Below are 16,080 nucleotides of genomic sequence, written 5' to 3'. Positions count from 1 at the left end.
CAAAACGGCGTGGGTTGCTGATGTCGTGAAAACGACGTGGCAAACACAGCGACATTTGGCCAATTTCAAAAAAATGATTGCACTTAAATAATATAGGGCGTGTTACAATGTTGCGGTGGCGCGTCTCTCCACACGAAACTAATAACGCAAATGCAATCTGTCTCCGTTGTTTTTATTGTTTGAATAATAAAATTCGAAGGTTTATCTCATTTTGTGCGGGGGCTTGAAACCAAACCACTAGCGATAAATATATGCATATTGAGATTTGCTATTTTTTTTTGTTATTATTCGTTTCGTTGTACACATGACACAGAACGGACAACAGCTGCAGTTGATACGAGCTCGTGTGGTTGTACATTTTCTCCGTCTATATAGCAACAGACGTAATACACAGACATCGTAAAGAAACGTCAGTATCAAGGATTACATTATTTTTTTTTTTACAACAAACAACAGAGAGTAGCTCCGTAAATGTGGACTGCATCTGGTATTCACATCATATTCCTTCACACAGATCACTCGTGCTGCTCTCTGTGCAAGATAACTTGGCATTCTTTTGTTATATCATCAACCCATCTAGACTTTGTTGTACACCAAGTCCATGAACATTCTACATGTATGTGCACTGCATTTCTTTTTGGGGTTTTTCTTATCAATTAGTGCAGTGGTATATATATAGACTTTAAAAAAACTGAATCAAGAACTGTGCGCCGAGAGTGCTATACAACATCAAACGACCATCCAAATGTTCATTTCATTTTCTGCTGGCATATATATAGAGTTTGATATATAAAAGGGCGTGCCGACAGAGACGTCAATCGTCCGCTGATTGCGGCGGGTCCTCGTGCTGATGAGCGATGCATCACTGCCGGAATGATGATGGACATTTTCTTCCATCTACATTATATACGAGGAAATCACGGGGAAAAAAAAGAACACGACCTTTTTTTTCTCTTTGGGTATACAAAAAAAAAGTTGGATGTTTTTGTCGATTCATCAGCCCATTCGTGTAATCGGGTTTTTGACACGCCACAGCGAGTCTTTCGTCAATCAATTTCGTCTTTGATTTCCGTTTAACGTCCCACAAAAAAGCCAGGCTGATGTTTTTTTCTTTAAACTATTGTTTAAAAACGTATAGCTAACGGGTATGGTAACACGTTTTTGCATATACAAATCCTCTTAGATCTGTGAGAGTGTTTGTTTCCCTTTTGGATTTGGTTTGTGATCTTCCGTGATCTTTGGTCTCCTCGTACAACCAGAGATGTGGAGTCAAGAGATTTAGACATGATGTGAGGCTAACGAAATGAATAACAAATCCACAAACAATCGTGTTTTCGCCTCTCTCTTTGAATTACTTGAATCTTTCGATTGGAATGAAAAAAACAAAGTTTCAAACTTCGTAGTTAATAAATTGTATCAGCGTCGAACTGTTAGCGTCTTTAATTTTCCTTTAAATCCATAGGACTGTTCATATAAACGCATAAGAACACATTTTCCATTTATGACCCAATAGTTCTCTGCGAAATTCATACAATTAAAAGCATTTCAAAGTTTTTGCTCAGCTTACTTCGCTATACATCTATACGTTAGTCGCTAATCCAAAATCCCGCCGGCACCCTATCAACAAATCTCAGATCGAGCGTGTATATAGACTGTGAACCTGTATATAATCAACACGAAATCCAATTACCGTTCACGGACGGAAACCATTTGAAATTGAAAGCGAAAATTAGGAAGATGTACAGAGAAACTGTACAGCGATCCACTTTGCTTCATCATTCCAATCTGCACGCGATCTAAAGCGTGAAAAACGTTTCCGTGTATGATCCGCAATAAAAAAAAAAAATGAGGTGTGCACACCTTCACCATACAGGTGAGAATGGTATAGAACGATATATACCATCACGTGTGTGCTATTCACGATTTCGGTCCAAAACAAGAACATTCAATTGGGAACCCGACACAGATTTCGGATTGCGTCCGCCAGAAATTACGGACTGGATATCACGCAAATCAGATGGAAAAACAGGGAAATGTTCCGATACGTTTTGCTATAGCAAAATCGATTTTGCCGTGCAAACTCGATACAAAGCATAAAAGAGATTTTTTTTTCGAGCCGTTTCCATGGCAACCTTTGAAATCAATTGAGCAGCCGCGTTTTTTTTTTTTGAATTTGCATTCCTTCTTTTTTCGGCAGCGCCGCTTCTAAAATTGCGCGTTCGTACGAAGTATGCCGTGAAAATAGGAAACTAGGAAAAAATCACGTGACTGGCAAACTACACCATCACTTAAAAAAAAAAATACATCGCATCGAATGGTTAGCGAACGCTGTCGCAATAAAAAGCTTATAGTGCGATTGAGTAACACTTGAACACAAAATCGTGATGTATCTGCAATCGGAATTCCCTACGTAACTGCACTTAAAAGTTCTTTTTTATTTGTTACTTTAAGCAATCTCGTCATTTCGATCGATTTAAAAGACACGTACATTAAAATGAGAGTAAAAAGCGTTGCCTCTATCATTTCGCATACATATAGACAGGCTTCACGCAATATCAATCCTATCCATCTCGTTCTTTTGCTTCTCGTTCGTCTATTGATCCGATTTGACATCAATGCGACGTGGGTGCGAAAGGTCCCCCTATCCCCTTCAAAAAAAAAGAAAAGAAAGGATAGATATATTATAAATCTTTTCTTTCTTTTTTTTTTGTTGTATCTTCCTTTTCGACACTTTTTTAATCAAACGTGTCGTTCAGAACAAAAAAGTGGGAGTAGTTGACATGCACCCAGAATAACAGAGACCGAATTAAAAGAAGATTTATTCGTTTCAAAAATATTGAATATTGTGTCTATTGTTCTGGGCTTGTTATTTTTTGGAAAATATATTTGATGATATTTAAGACGGCACGTGCTTCTCTCTTTCAATTAAATCACAGGCGTGTTCTAGTCTTTCTCATTTGATGTGAAACGTTTAACGTTGTTACGTTTGGCTTAAAGAGTCTTTTCTGATTAACAAGAGGAAAGATCGTTACTTCAAAAAAAAAATCGATTGATCTTTGCTGAGATTTCGCAAGGCACCATGTACGACATTTCATTCGATTCTATTTTATCTTTTTCGAATTCTTTATTTCGTTTTGTCGAGCTTTTGTTCAATTGAGGGCTTTCAGGGCAGGGCATCAAGCTCCTAAATCCCATCAATTTCACCTTTATAGTTGTGTAACAATGGGACTTTGTGCTCAAGTCAAATGAACAGAACGAGACATTTCTAAAGCTGCAAAAACTCTAGTTACCTCGACGTCATCTCTTACGCACAGATACTGATGAGCCCTCTCTTCTTGTTGCTTGCGTTTTTTTAATAAACAAACTAAAGCTACGTTAGCTATTCTATCACTAGGTATAGCCAGAAGGGCTATTTGACTCACACCGGTAGAGATTTGTAGTCTACAACATATTCAAGTTGTATGTACGTACCCATCATTTACAGAAGAGCTGAGAAGGGGGAGGATATATTCTTTGCCTGAGGCAACAAAAGAAATTCGCACAAAATCCCAACACAGAGCGAAACAAAGTCTAAAAGAGAAAAAAAAAAAAGGATATATAGACTGTATCTGTGTGTGTGTATAAAAGAGGGGAAGAGATCAATGATGTCTGTGGGCGGCGGATGATAGCCGCTATACATACGTATACAGAGCTAAGAGAGGACGATATCTATGGAGAGAAAGGTTTTTGGCCGAAAACGACGAGGATGTCTCCTGTCAAAAGCTGAGCGGGTAAAAAAAACAGGAGCGATCAGGAGCAGCGAGTAACAAAAAAAAAAAAAGAAAAAGAAAAACTGCATTGGATGTATGTATAGGAGAGAAGAGCCGTTACTCTCATGTACATCGAACGGGCATTAGCCACGAATGACTTACTTTCTACTTTTATTTAAAAGAATTTTTTTCTTTTTTGTCTGCTTGTTATTTTGGATTCTCGTGCGGATTTCAAGTTACCCTTTTTCCTTTAAAAGATTTTTTTTTTTAAGGGATTCTTGGAGAGTGGTGCAAATGTGTATTGCTACTTGCTTTCATCCTTTCTGTTTTTAGATATCACGTGCTAAAGGATATGCTGCCTAGAAATCTACGCGATACGATCAATTAACCTATAGGTAGCGGAGGAGATCATTTTACAATGCTAAATATAGCACAAAATATGTACCTTGTTTGCTCTTTGCCATCGTCGTTGAATTTATATCTCGCTGCTTCCCTATAGATACGTTGACTAAAGATGGACACATCAACGTGTTGAAATTCGATCTGACCATGGTGTCCAGATAACTTAATTGAAGGACACATTGACCCTGTTTCCACGACGGGTGTTGAGACGATGTCGAAAGGATCAATATTCCACACCACCTAGTAGACTCAAAAGAATGGCCATTTTTATTTTGAAAGAAGTCCATCTCTTTTTAGGACATTAACCTGAAAGAAAAGAAGAGGTACGATTGATAATCGCCTAACGATATCGTAGAACAAATGAAGCAATTCTATTTGCTGATCTGCTGACCATGGCCGATTAGTTCTGATTGAGTAATGTTTCTAATTACTCATTCCCATGAACGAACAACGAAGGAATTATTTGCCATCAAATTCTACTGTGGAAAAAGAAGTACGAATTTAAATGCAGTCATTTTAGAACGTTGCTATCGGGACAATAAACTTGGTCTTTACGATTATCGGTTCTCAATGGCGCCTAAAGTCCGGATCTTCTGCCAAATGGTCCAGTATGAATCCTTTGTTAGATGAAAAAAAACAAAAAAAACGAAAGGATTTCTTTTACAGCCCAGAGGACTAAACCAGAATTTTCATTGCATCTTCAAGAGCTCACCATCGTACACATCTGTAAAATAAAATAATAATAATAGATGGCCATGTTTGCAAATTTAGCATTTCAAACTTTCGCAGGGATTTGCTTTTCCTTTTTGTGGCCGTAGTCCAGCGTAGACGGGCGAAATTTGTACGTGTCCGCCATTTCATTCTTTTTAAATCATTGTTGTTCGCTGCTGGCCAGTTTTGATCATCCTGCCCAGGTTGGATGATTTCCAATTCGATGAGTCACCCTATCCAAAGCGGGCAAGCCAAGAAATGACGGCCAAGTGAACTGGAACAAATCTGATTGATAACTGAGGCATCAATATTTTCAAGGATGTCTAAGTTGGGGTTATTGTTTCGACCCTCTTCTATTGATGCTGGCTTTATTTTTGATTTTCGCCTAAATGCCTCTTTGCTTTTAATGTGTATAATCTTGACCGTAAATCACATTCTCTCTTGATGTCCATCCCCGGATCCACAAGTGTTTCATCGGTGCTATCGTTTCCCACATAAAAGTGTTAAAAACTCGTTCAAAATAGCATTGATTTGATTTAAAATTTGCCTCCTGAGAGAGTTGAACTCTCGGCCTCTGGTTATCCTTTTCCTTAATTTACATGGAATTACGAGACCAGCGCTCTACCACTGAGCTAAGAAGACAGTGTTATTTTAGAGTTATCATATAAATAGATACCTGCTTGTGTACGACGTTTCAAGACTTCGATAAGACCTTGACTCTAATTACATTTTTTTTGCCGAGATCCTTTGCTAAGTCACATGCAAAAATGATTCTCAAATTAGTTATACCTGTTGAAAGTAACTGGCTCCTAGGATGATTCATCCACGAATCTATGAAACCCATGGACTTCTACCGTAAAGATCAACAAGCAGATGTACTGCACAAGAAGAAAAGGTGTTCCATGCGCTGTCATTTCCTGTTAACCAGCTAGAAAGTTTATCATTTTTACGCAAGAAAACAACAATGCTTTAGAGTTAAGGTTTTCTTACCAATCTTGTGGGCTATACGATCATCGAGCCACTGGGCACAACTCTGGCTTTTGTGTGATGCGTATATCGTTCCAGTTGACCAACTTTCTAATTTAGAGTGACGTCAAATGAAGACCACAGCCGTGTGCGTCTTTTGGTTCGTGATGACCAAATGCAACCCGACATTTGTCTTTGAAAACGTGAACAACGGACAACCTATAATCGATAAATGTCATGCATTTCGGCCTACGTTCTTTGCAATGATAATCTTTAAACGGCAAAGTTGGCTATCAAAGATGACGCATCAGCTGATTGCAGCGTTCCAGAAAGCTGCTGTTTCCGTCCGTTCCACCATGCCGGCGGATTTAGCCAAAGTTTTGTTTTTGGTTCGGTTTTGTGAGTTTATAACAAACATCATCCACTGACTATAAACCAAAGGGACTTTTTTCGTTTCAAAGTTGTAGTGGAATAAACCAAAAAGGTTAAATAGGAGCAGAATGAATGGACTGCTCGTTATTACGTCTTGATGATTTGACTTTCTTTGCCGGCAAGATTTGTGCAAACTGTTTCCTGCAACAAGACTAAATGTCATGATTATGTTAATTGTTGAATGAACAAGCCCGATCACTCGATAGTAGCTTAGCTATAGTGGCGTGGAAGCGTAACATCAATCGTCTTTGTACAGCAAAACCCCGTATGCAGCATTAGATAACCATTTTTTGGAATAAAGATTATTTGCATAATCTATTGAACATAATGTTTGAATCCTTTGCCTGTAATTAAACTTTTTTTTTTAAACAATAAATTTTTATCGCTTGATAAAAGAAATAAAATGTACTCGACCTTAAGTTTCCTATGCGATTCGGAAATACTACGATATCCTTCATCGATGAGTTAGTTCGCGATAGGGGAACAAGCCATTCGTTTTCATTCTTCAGTTTTGTGTCTACTGGGTTTGTCTGCGATGGCGAACGCTTTTACCAACGAGAAATCTCAAGATCATCGAGTTGTTAGCAAGGACATCCAGTTAGCCAGTGATATCTTTCAAATTTCAAAAATCAAACTTTACATCAATGATCAAAATCTATTCAGCTGAAAATAAAAGTAAACAATGGAAGGCAATGTCTGTTTAACTTACCTTAAAGGCTTTTCCAAGAACCATGGCAAGCTCATATTACACTTCAGCAAGTCTTGCAACAGATATTCCTAATCAGAAAAAAAAATTTAGATTTATTCTAGAGTGAAACTTTACAATGTAATCACTCACATTTAAAAAGTATTATTCACACTGTCGAACGAATCAAAGGAATTGTAAAGATTCTATTAGGACGTGTTCGTTGACAACGTAGTTTTTCTTTACATTGATTTTATCATTCCCTTCTCATTTCAAACCTGGGCGTCTTCCACAACGGTTTTTTTGGTAGAAAAGCTTCAACGTCAACACGACATCCAAACCTCTCGTCAAGGCAAACAACGCAGATATACATATCTATACATAACTCTGCCTCGTCGTTCTTTGCTTTCTGACTGTTTGATTGCATTAAAAGATCTTCTGGCCCGTTTGATTCCCTTCTCACATTCTCTGTTGTCTCGCCAACATTCATATCTTTCGCTCTACATGTACATCAGATCAACGTCGTTTTTTCTTTTGTTATTTGCTTTTGGAATAATCCAAAAAGATAGAGACAATTTGATCCGAGAGGCGTCGCGACACGCCTCATGGCGACCACACATTTTCTGTAGTGGTCTACCACTTAAAGCTCGATTTCGAATCATGCGTTTAGATATTTCGTTTCTATTTGTGTCATTGTTGCCATCAGGTACGGTACTTCAAGCGTGATAAAGGTGTAGATCAGTAAATGATTCCTTGTGGGAAAGGTCTTACCTATAAAAAAAGCATTTACAATGGATTGAAATGCTTCAACATGCGTTCACTGCACAGAGGTTATGTGAGTAAATCCCTTTTTCTTCTCTTCTTTTCCAATTTTGTTCCAAGAATTCACGTGATCTCATCAGTGTGATGGAAAAACCTACTTTTTTTTTCTATAAAACATTTTATTTTTTTTTGTCCTTTACACATGAAGGACCTACCTCATGGTATACATTTCTTTTCCATTTTGCAGAGCAACAACGCCATCTAGCAGTCATTAAAATCAACGTGGCGATATTGGTTAAAAGGCGGGAAATGATGAGATATGCCTGTGACACGTCTGCTTTTCGTCAATAAGTTGAGTGTTATGCCCAGGAAAATCAATTACCATTTAATATTTTTCACTAGGTTTTCAACAGATTCGTGTGAAAACGTAACGGATCATAAAAAAACGAAAAATGACGAGGGCGAGAAAATGAGCATAGAAAATTCGTTATCCAGAATGAATTCTCAATGATGCAAACCTATCTAAAAATAGTATAGAAATTGTTGCTCAGCAATGTGACATCATCTCAGCTACTCAAAAAACAAAGGCACTGACATTATGGATGGCTGTTGCCAGGCAATAATGATGTCATACATCATTATTGGTAAACTTTGCAGGCTTGATTTCCTGTACCATTTAGAGAAACGTAAAATATGATATTTATCTTTCTAACATCTTAGGCAATCTGTTTTTTTAGAGTGCTGAATTCTACAAAGGCAATACCACATATTTAAAGTTTTGGAAGAAAGTTGTAAGCTATTCTTCGGGTAAGAAATGCAAATCACAATTTGCATTAAGTTGACTTGACATCTATCTACTTGTGAGGCTTGGATAATCATTCTACCTTTTTTTGCTTGCATTCAGTATCGCAGTGATGCTGACGACATAGTTGACCGTTCGTCAACCTCGGAATTCAAAATCCTTTCTTCGACAACCTTCATCAATGGAACTTGTCAAGACGAATCGTAAGTATGAAATTTAGTCAATAGAGATACACTGATTCCAAGAAATTGAAGCTGGTAGACGAATAGGGCAACTGAGATTGATACAGTTAAAGCCGAAACGACTTAGTACCGTTTGATTCCGAATTAACTTTAATGCGGTTTGAAAAAGAAAGTAGGCAAACAAAATAAGGAAACAAAACCTCTTTTCTGCTGCGATTGACGAGGATCGAGATCGAGTTGCTTTCACCCTTTAGGATGATTAGAACCCATTCTATTAACGGAGAAAAATAGGCTGCCTAAAAGGATTCTTTACAGCTTTCCTCAGTCACTTTCTCAGGACCGATCAACGTGAGCTCGAGGATCATCGAAAATGCACTTTTCGCTATTTATATGAATTCTTCGATGTGCCTTTCTTTGTTAGAGGCTTGTAGAAGCGATTAAAGAGTCCCTACAGCCGAGTCAAGATGAGTGTCTATTGAACCACCTGATGCCGCTCGTGCATTTAACTCCAGACTAATCGCTTGCCCTTTTAACGTTAGCACCCCGACACAATTTTCATCAAGACAATTTTTCTTGCAGCAAGTTGCCTTTGAAAGCTGTCAAAGACGGGAAACTTGACTGTTTTATGAACAATACTTGTTCACAAAATCATCGTAAACAAGATAGATAGTGACACGTACTGCGCTTCTAATCGCATAATCGGGTTGTACGTGCTAGTCTCGAAATCCTCAAGGTTTTGGGGTGACGTATGACATACACTCTTTGGCTTAAACGCATCGCCTCCATGATCCAGCCCTGTGTCTGCCATCAATTTAAGTAATAAATCAAGAGCCGTGAGTTGCCTGTCAAGTAAATGGTTTTTAATCAGCGTTGCGTGCTGCTCTGTCCCTGTTTGCGTGGTGAATGTTAGATGAGATCCCTGCAGAGGATGGTGGAGAGTAGAAGAATTACATCTAAAAAAAAAAAAAAAAAAAAAAGAATGGCGCTGTGACGTAATCGCGATCGAAGGGGGGAGGAAAAGAGGGGACACAAAAAAATCCATGATGGTGGTTGCGCGCGACGCTGATCGATAATGCTTTTGGGGGAACGATCCGCCCGTTTCCCTTTGCTTCGTTTCTCCAGTATTTGTTCTTACTAGGTCTCGGGCTGGCAGACCGCACAAACTTGTTGACCCTGTTTTTTAACACACGGCATTTTGTCAGTCAAGTCTTGATGTGTCGAAACTAATGGTGTTTTAAATTCAACTTACAGTGTTTCAAACCGATCCATTGCGTTTTCGTCCACCATCGTGTTGTTTCATCAGTTTGTAACAGTGGAACACGCCTGATAAAGAGCCCAACGCGAAAAGGAGAACAGCCATGGTCGGTTATTACTACTCTACGTCGCTGCTATTGCTCGTTTGTATTGGCATCAGTAGTCGCACAACTGCTGATAACCTGCCTACATGCCAACCCGTAAGTTACCGTGTTCTAATTTTCAATCCACATTGTTCTTATTGTGCAATGAATCGTGACAATTCACGGCACTTGAACATGTACTACGTACTAGCCGGACTCGGCCTTTTATTCTGCCTCATATATTTAATCGATTTTATTTTTCTTTTCGTTTCGACATTTATTATCCATCTGCATCCGGTGTGATAACTAACCACAACCAACAGAGAGATTTCCATTACGAGTTGACTGAATGCGACCCTACGACGGGCGGTCGCTGGAGGGTATCCGTTCCGGCGGCTGGAGTCTGCACTGGTGGGGCACCCAACGCACCCGTCCGCCTTCAAGATTGCTGTAAGATTAAGATAAAATAGTAACCTTGTATTACATAAAATACTTTTAAAAATATTTTGGGTTTGAGCAGCGTTGACTTGCAAATCGGGAGAGTACTTTGATCTGGAGCTGCTTCAATGTCACGATTGTCCGCCCGGAACGTACTCTCTCGGCGGAATGGTACGTCATGAAATTTGGGACCAACTTCCAGACGGATTCTCCGTTTTGGTTGAACCGCTCACGTCGCGTTCCTCCTTTTCCATGCTGGAACGTGAGAGATCTTTTACCAACTGCTCCAAATCAGAATGGCAAACTCGAGGGGACTATATCGCTTTCCCCGGAGGTTCTTGCGTCGCCACTCTCGTCTACACAGTCCGTCTCATCCAAGCAGGAGCGTTGCGCTATACGTATCAATACCCCGATGATGACACTATCTTTGAATTCCAGGTATCAATCGAATTCGATTGTCATTTTGTTTGAATTCTTTTCACACCTCTTTTGTTTGTTGGACAGGCTCAGAATGAACTGTGCCAAAGCGTGTCGGGTGGTGGTGATGAAATCCGCTGGCCAACTGTCACGGAAGAAGGCAAGTGGAGGACGAGCAAGTCCATTCAGCTTCCGGCTGGACTCAACGTACTCCAATGGAAAGCGATGGGTATCTCTGGTCGCCATCAGACGAAACCGCTACTCATCAAATCGATCGAAGTGAGCGGCGTGGCTGATCCAGCCGTTTCGACGGGTTGCACTCCCTGTCGTAATGGAACTCACGCACCGGGCCCACGTTCTCGTCAATGCCAAGATTGCCCGGCTGATTCTTATTCAGGCAGAGGGGCCACCCAATGTACTCGATGTGATGTCAAGACTTCGTACTCTACGCCGGGCAGCGGAAGATGTCACAAACGACCACCATGCACTCAAAATGATTATTTCGAAGTGAAAGACTTGTTTGAAACAGCTGAAACAATCGATAAAGATTTCTTTTTTTTAAATTTTCAGGTTCATTCAGCGTGTGATGAAAGAAACAATACGCTCGTGACGTATCAATGGGTGGAGCCTCGTACTTGTCGCGATGATTTACCTTCGTCGGCCAAGTTGCCGTCGGGTGCCGAACGTCGGAAATGCCCGCCGTGTAACCCAGGGATGCAGATGGATTACACTTCGGGCACTTGTCGGTTTTGTCCATCTGGAAGCATTTCGGACGGAATACGACCCTGTCGATCATGTCCACCATCCACAGCGCCTAATACAGGATTCCAATTTATCTGGTGGAGCGCTCTGCCGGGAGTTATGTCTGCACGCTGCATGAGTTTAGAAGGTTTACTTCTTTTTCCAGCTCACAGCCTAAAGAATTTATCTTTAATACTTTTGTTTTTTACGCTTTCCAGGCTACACTGGAACTGGGTGCACCACGGCCGCCGCTTGGTTGACATCTGGTGATCACCTGAGAACGGGGCACGGTCACGCTCCCGACTCGTATCTCATATTGTCCCTGAAAATTGACAAAGGATTTCGGGCTGGTCGAGGCACTGTGTCATTCACATTCCAACTCGATTGTGAAGGAGATTGCCAATTTGTTTTTATGCAGGTAAAAATCCAGAACAATGTTGATGAAAATGTGAATTTATTTTGGCGTACCCACACCGCACAGAGTTCTCCTGCCAAAGGCATCTCAGTGATCCAGACGTGGAGTGGTCGTGCACCCAAGCAACATTTTAGTTATTCGATTCCGCAAAACGGATCGTATACATTCAATTGGGCATTCCAGAAGCAAGCCTGGTCTCAAGACGGAATGATACCTTACAGCGCCGCTGGCGTGCAGCGGTTGAGGCTATTTGACACGGATAGCGCCCGGATCGATAGTATCAACGTGACCAACACAATAGAAGGAGGTGCGTCCGTTTGTTTGCCTTGTGCTCAGGGAGCCGATGCGTCCGGCTGCATACCTTGCCCACCTGGACACTACACCGAAGCCTCGACGACTCGTTGCCAGCCGTGCCCTGCCAACACGGTCGTACTGGATCCAGCAGCGGTCGGTCGATCAGCTTGTATCAACTGCGGACCTGGTCTTATTAGCACCGATGGCAAAACGTGTACCACTGATTGTACCCCAACTGTCAACGGTACACGTTACGATCTCCGTAAAATCGGAAGGTACTTCATCAATGAAATTGAATTGAATTTGTTTTAAATGGTGTTGTTTATTTGATAGTGCGTTCCACGAAGTGCGGGGCAGTTTACTTTTCACCGCTTCGGGCATGCAGTACTTTCACGTGTTTAACATAAGCCTTTGTGGCAAGGTGCCAGTCAATTGTGCCAACAATATCACGTTCCAGTCTGAGGGCGAGCCTAAATCAGTTCGTTTCCATTGTTTGAATTTATTGTTGGTTTAAAAAATAATCTGTATTCATTCTCGTCAATTTCCAGGTGAAAGCGTTAGTGTGCCGGACCACGTTGATTCCGTCTCAGAGTTTAGATGCGTCAGGCGGAAGCAGTCCTCTGTCAACACAATCAGTGACGCTAGGAGATCACCTGCTTGGCATCACAAACGAAGCCCAATTCGGTGATACGCGGGTTCTTGAAGAGTTCTACAATTCCAAAGACTTGCATGTCTTCTTTGGCACTCCAACGTAAAAAATGCCACCTGTTGATTATTTTTCGTTAAAATATTTAATTTGCTCTGTTCACGTGTATGTCGTTGGACGTCAGGGCGACTAAATCATGCCCGAAAGGCAGGACGACGACGGTGACGTTACGTTGCGATGCCGATCAGCCAGGAGCTGGCCAAGTGACTTTACCTTCACGTTGCCCGGACGGTACTTGCGACGGGTGTCATTTCCATTTCCTCTGGTCATCCAGTACTGTTTGTCCCATTTGTGGCGCACAGGATATCAAGTTTGTATAACGTTACGAGAGCTAGATTTATTCTCGTGTTTCTAACACTCCTCTTCCCCCGTCTTTTACAGGGTGGTCAAGAGCGAATGCATAGCTGGAGAGCAGAACGTTCATTACCTGGCGCCCAAGTATTGCCTTATGGCTGATGACGTGCCTGGCACCAAGAAAGTACCTTGTTCCACACAAATCCCGTTTGTGGTACAGGTAAATACTGAAAAGAAAATTTGACTAACGTTTAAGAAGTGTGTACATTTAAATAGCTTTGTTTATTTCCTGTCTTATGTAAACAGCTGATTATTATGGGTTGCGTTGGAACGGCCATCCTTCTTTGCCTGACCGTGTTCATCTGCTGGAAGCGCAACCGTCGGCTCGAGTACAAGTACAGCCGTCTTGCCAGACAGCGATCGGCTCCATCGAGCAGCAGTGGAACCGATACGACTTCGAGTCTCAAAGACAACGGCAACGAATGCGAGACGGAAATGGCGGCCGCCGAGAGCTGCGCCCTCGATGACGACGAAGAGGAAGAAGAGGACGAAGTATCAGTTACCGTCCCCATGAAAAGTTTCGGCCTAGTCAACAAAATACGATCCATGACAGCATACAAGGTACGGCATATCAGGGAGATTTAGAAATTGGTGTAGTAACCTAATCTTTCCTTCTGATTTCCAGAGCGAGTCGGGCAGCCCATTCGAAACGATTCAATTGACGGAAGCACAATCTTAGAATGGAAGGAACGTGGAAAAGAGGCTTGTATGAAATTTACGATTTCTATATTTACCTATTCATTTTTATGTCATTTGAGAAACATGGCTTGAGATTGTATTTCTTTGTAACCACAACCAAAACAACAACAACAACAACAAAATATATCATTTCCAATCTTCAACTTCATCTGAGCTCGAGACGTTCGCGGCTGCTGGAGGTGGCGGTGGTGGAATCATGGCTGAAATTCGTTCCATCGGCCCTGCTGTTTCTTGATTTTGACCAGAAATGCCCTATAAAATCCCTCAAATTACTGCAAACACCAGCCGATTGTTAATGTTTGGAGAAGAATTACCTTTCGTCGCATAGAAAGCTTGTTAAAAAGATCTACCATCAGATCTCCTGCAGGAGCTTGGCGGGATGCGGCAGCTGATGGTTTACTGCTGCTGTTTTGCTGTTGTTGCTCTTTAACAGCCTGAGTATGCTTAACACGAGCAGATGATTTTAACTTGCTCGCTCCACCCGCTTCGCGAATCGCCGCCATCAAGTTGGAGCGATCTGCCAATGGCACCGAAGGCGTGCTCGGCGTTGTAGCGCTACTAGATGCAATGATTGCAGGCAACGACGGGGCAGGAGGAGATGGAACCGATGGGAGTGAAGGCAGGTTTACGGGAGGTGGTGGTGGAGGTGGCGGAGGGGGTGGAGCTGGCGTAAGAGCTGCAGGAGAGGGAGAATTCGTTGATGGAAGAGGAACAGGTATGAATGGTGGGGGTGGAGGAGGAAGAGGAGAATGGTTTGTTGTTTTGCTGTTTTCAGTTAATTGAGATAAGTCGGGAAGGGCCGCAATTAGCGAGGGAGCGATACCCGGACCAACATCCTCGTTATAGGCCAAGTCATCCGCAACACCGGGTAAATCTGGAAGCGCCAAAGGGAGATCCAGTTCTGGAACATCTCCGAGTCCTGCAAAGTTGCATTTATTTAAATGCTTATGTAAACAAAATATCTAGAAATTTCAGAATTACCTGGAATGTATGAAAAATTCAAAGGGTTGCTCCGTTCAAGCTGATCTCTTTGGCTAATGGACCATGGGGCGTCACCAAGTGAAGTGTCTGTAGACATTTCCGAGTCATGTTTCCTTCGTAAGGTAGATTTGGAACATTTATCAGACAATGACCGTCCTTGAAAGGCAAGATCTTCTGTGTTAAAAATCAATAGCTCTGATGCTGAACCAGGAGGTGCTAATATTTGTTGTCGTGTTCCATTCTGTTGATGTACTGGATAAAATATCATGTCACCATCGACCATAATTTCTGTATGATTGTTGTCAACTGTAGTTCTATTCAACTTCAGACTAGTCCCATGGAAAATGCTTTTGCTGTTGGCATGAAAATTTCCTGGAAATCTGGAGCTTGAAAATACTTTTGTTGCTTTGCGGCTGCCTTTCAATCCATCAATTTTAGACTGTGCAAGCTCTACTCTTTGGTGAATATTGTTGATTCTCGTTCGGCTCTCCATAATTCTAGATGTTACTCGGGCAAAGATTTCATTTGAAACTTGAACCAAGAATTCCAAAGTGTCGGCCATTTGTGTGATCATTTCTTGCGGCCGGAGATTAGACGACACTAGAGGTATTTCGTAAACTCCCATTTCATTACAATATTTTCGTCGTATATGTTTTCAAATCTAAAGGAGTAACGAAATAAAACTACCTCATCAAATAATCAAAAAAAAAAGGCAACTTACAAGAACTATCGCATTGTTTGTTTATAACTGAATTGCTTTGACTTTGCCAATCGTGGCAGACGAACTTAAAACGATCCACCATTTATTCGTTCACGACTTCACGTTCAACAATGCCAAAGTTGATTCTGGTTTAACGAATAATCAAATTTACCAATTAATATTTTACCAGGAAACAAAAACAAAACATGCCACAAAATGAATACAGTTTTTACTATTTTCATTGTTTCACCATGTTGTTTCATTTCGCAATTGCAACGTTCGCTATACTCAGTTGCTTATCATGAAT

At 41.2% G+C, this 16,080-nt stretch overlaps 2 protein-coding genes and 1 non-coding gene across 3 annotated transcripts; 1 reads left to right on the top strand and 2 right to left on the bottom strand.

The window, feature by feature from the left end:
* Positions 1-5,406: 5,406 nt before the first annotated feature.
* Trnat-cgu (transfer RNA threonine (anticodon CGU)) lies at positions 5,407-5,504 on the bottom strand. Its single transcript has 2 exons — positions 5,469-5,504; positions 5,407-5,442 (listed from the first exon to the last, which is right to left on the bottom strand). It is a non-coding gene; the product is annotated as a tRNA-Thr (tRNA).
* Positions 5,505-6,127: 623 nt separating this feature from the next.
* On the top strand, positions 6,128-14,235 carry LOC130688480 (endosome/lysosome-associated apoptosis and autophagy regulator family member 2-like). The gene is made up of 14 exons (XM_057511464.2): positions 6,128-6,205; positions 10,005-10,145; positions 10,352-10,478; positions 10,549-10,904; positions 10,971-11,390; positions 11,454-11,772; positions 11,843-12,042; positions 12,106-12,608; positions 12,667-12,811; positions 12,882-13,084; positions 13,164-13,349; positions 13,421-13,553; positions 13,640-13,954; positions 14,019-14,235. The coding sequence occupies exons 1-14, from the start codon at positions 6,128-6,130 to the stop codon at positions 14,070-14,072; spliced, it is 3,180 nt and encodes a 1,059-aa protein (XP_057367447.1). The 3' UTR covers positions 14,073-14,235.
* On the bottom strand, positions 14,098-15,812 carry LOC130688714 (WASH complex subunit 1-like). The gene is made up of 4 exons (XM_057511729.2): positions 15,795-15,812; positions 15,074-15,734; positions 14,407-15,011; positions 14,098-14,344 (listed from the first exon to the last, which is right to left on the bottom strand). Exons 2-4 carry the CDS (start codon positions 15,696-15,698, stop codon positions 14,219-14,221), a joined length of 1,356 nt encoding a protein of 451 aa, XP_057367712.1. The 5' UTR covers positions 15,699-15,734; positions 15,795-15,812; the 3' UTR covers positions 14,098-14,218.
* Between the last annotated feature and the right edge of the window lie 268 nt (positions 15,813-16,080).

This window comes from Daphnia carinata, chromosome 9 (assembly GCF_022539665.2).
Source record: "Daphnia carinata strain CSIRO-1 chromosome 9, CSIRO_AGI_Dcar_HiC_V3, whole genome shotgun sequence".
NCBI lineage: Eukaryota > Metazoa > Arthropoda > Branchiopoda > Diplostraca > Daphniidae > Daphnia > Daphnia carinata.
This window is presented reverse-complemented; position numbering and strand designations above follow the sequence as displayed.

Excerpts from the sequence above, each read along its gene's own strand:
- LOC130688480 (XM_057511464.2), top strand. The coding sequence starts at position 6,128 with ATGACGCATCAGCTGATTGCAGCGTTCCAGAAAGCTGCTGTTTCCGTC. Across the intron at positions 10,146-10,351 it reads ACCTGCCTACATGCCAACCC|AGAGATTTCCATTACGAGTT; the intron begins GTAAGTTACCGT and ends CACAACCAACAG. Across the intron at positions 13,955-14,018 it reads GATCCATGACAGCATACAAG|AGCGAGTCGGGCAGCCCATT; the intron begins GTACGGCATATC and ends TCTGATTTCCAG.
- LOC130688714 (XM_057511729.2), bottom strand. The coding sequence starts at position 15,698 with ATGGGAGTTTACGAAATACCTCTAGTGTCGTCTAATCTCCGGCCGCAA. Across the intron at positions 15,012-15,073 it reads GAATTTTTCATACATTCCAG|GACTCGGAGATGTTCCAGAA; the intron begins GTAATTCTGAAA and ends GCAACTTTGCAG. Across the intron at positions 14,345-14,406 it reads AGCTTTCTATGCGACGAAAG|GGCATTTCTGGTCAAAATCA; the intron begins GTAATTCTTCTC and ends GGGATTTTATAG.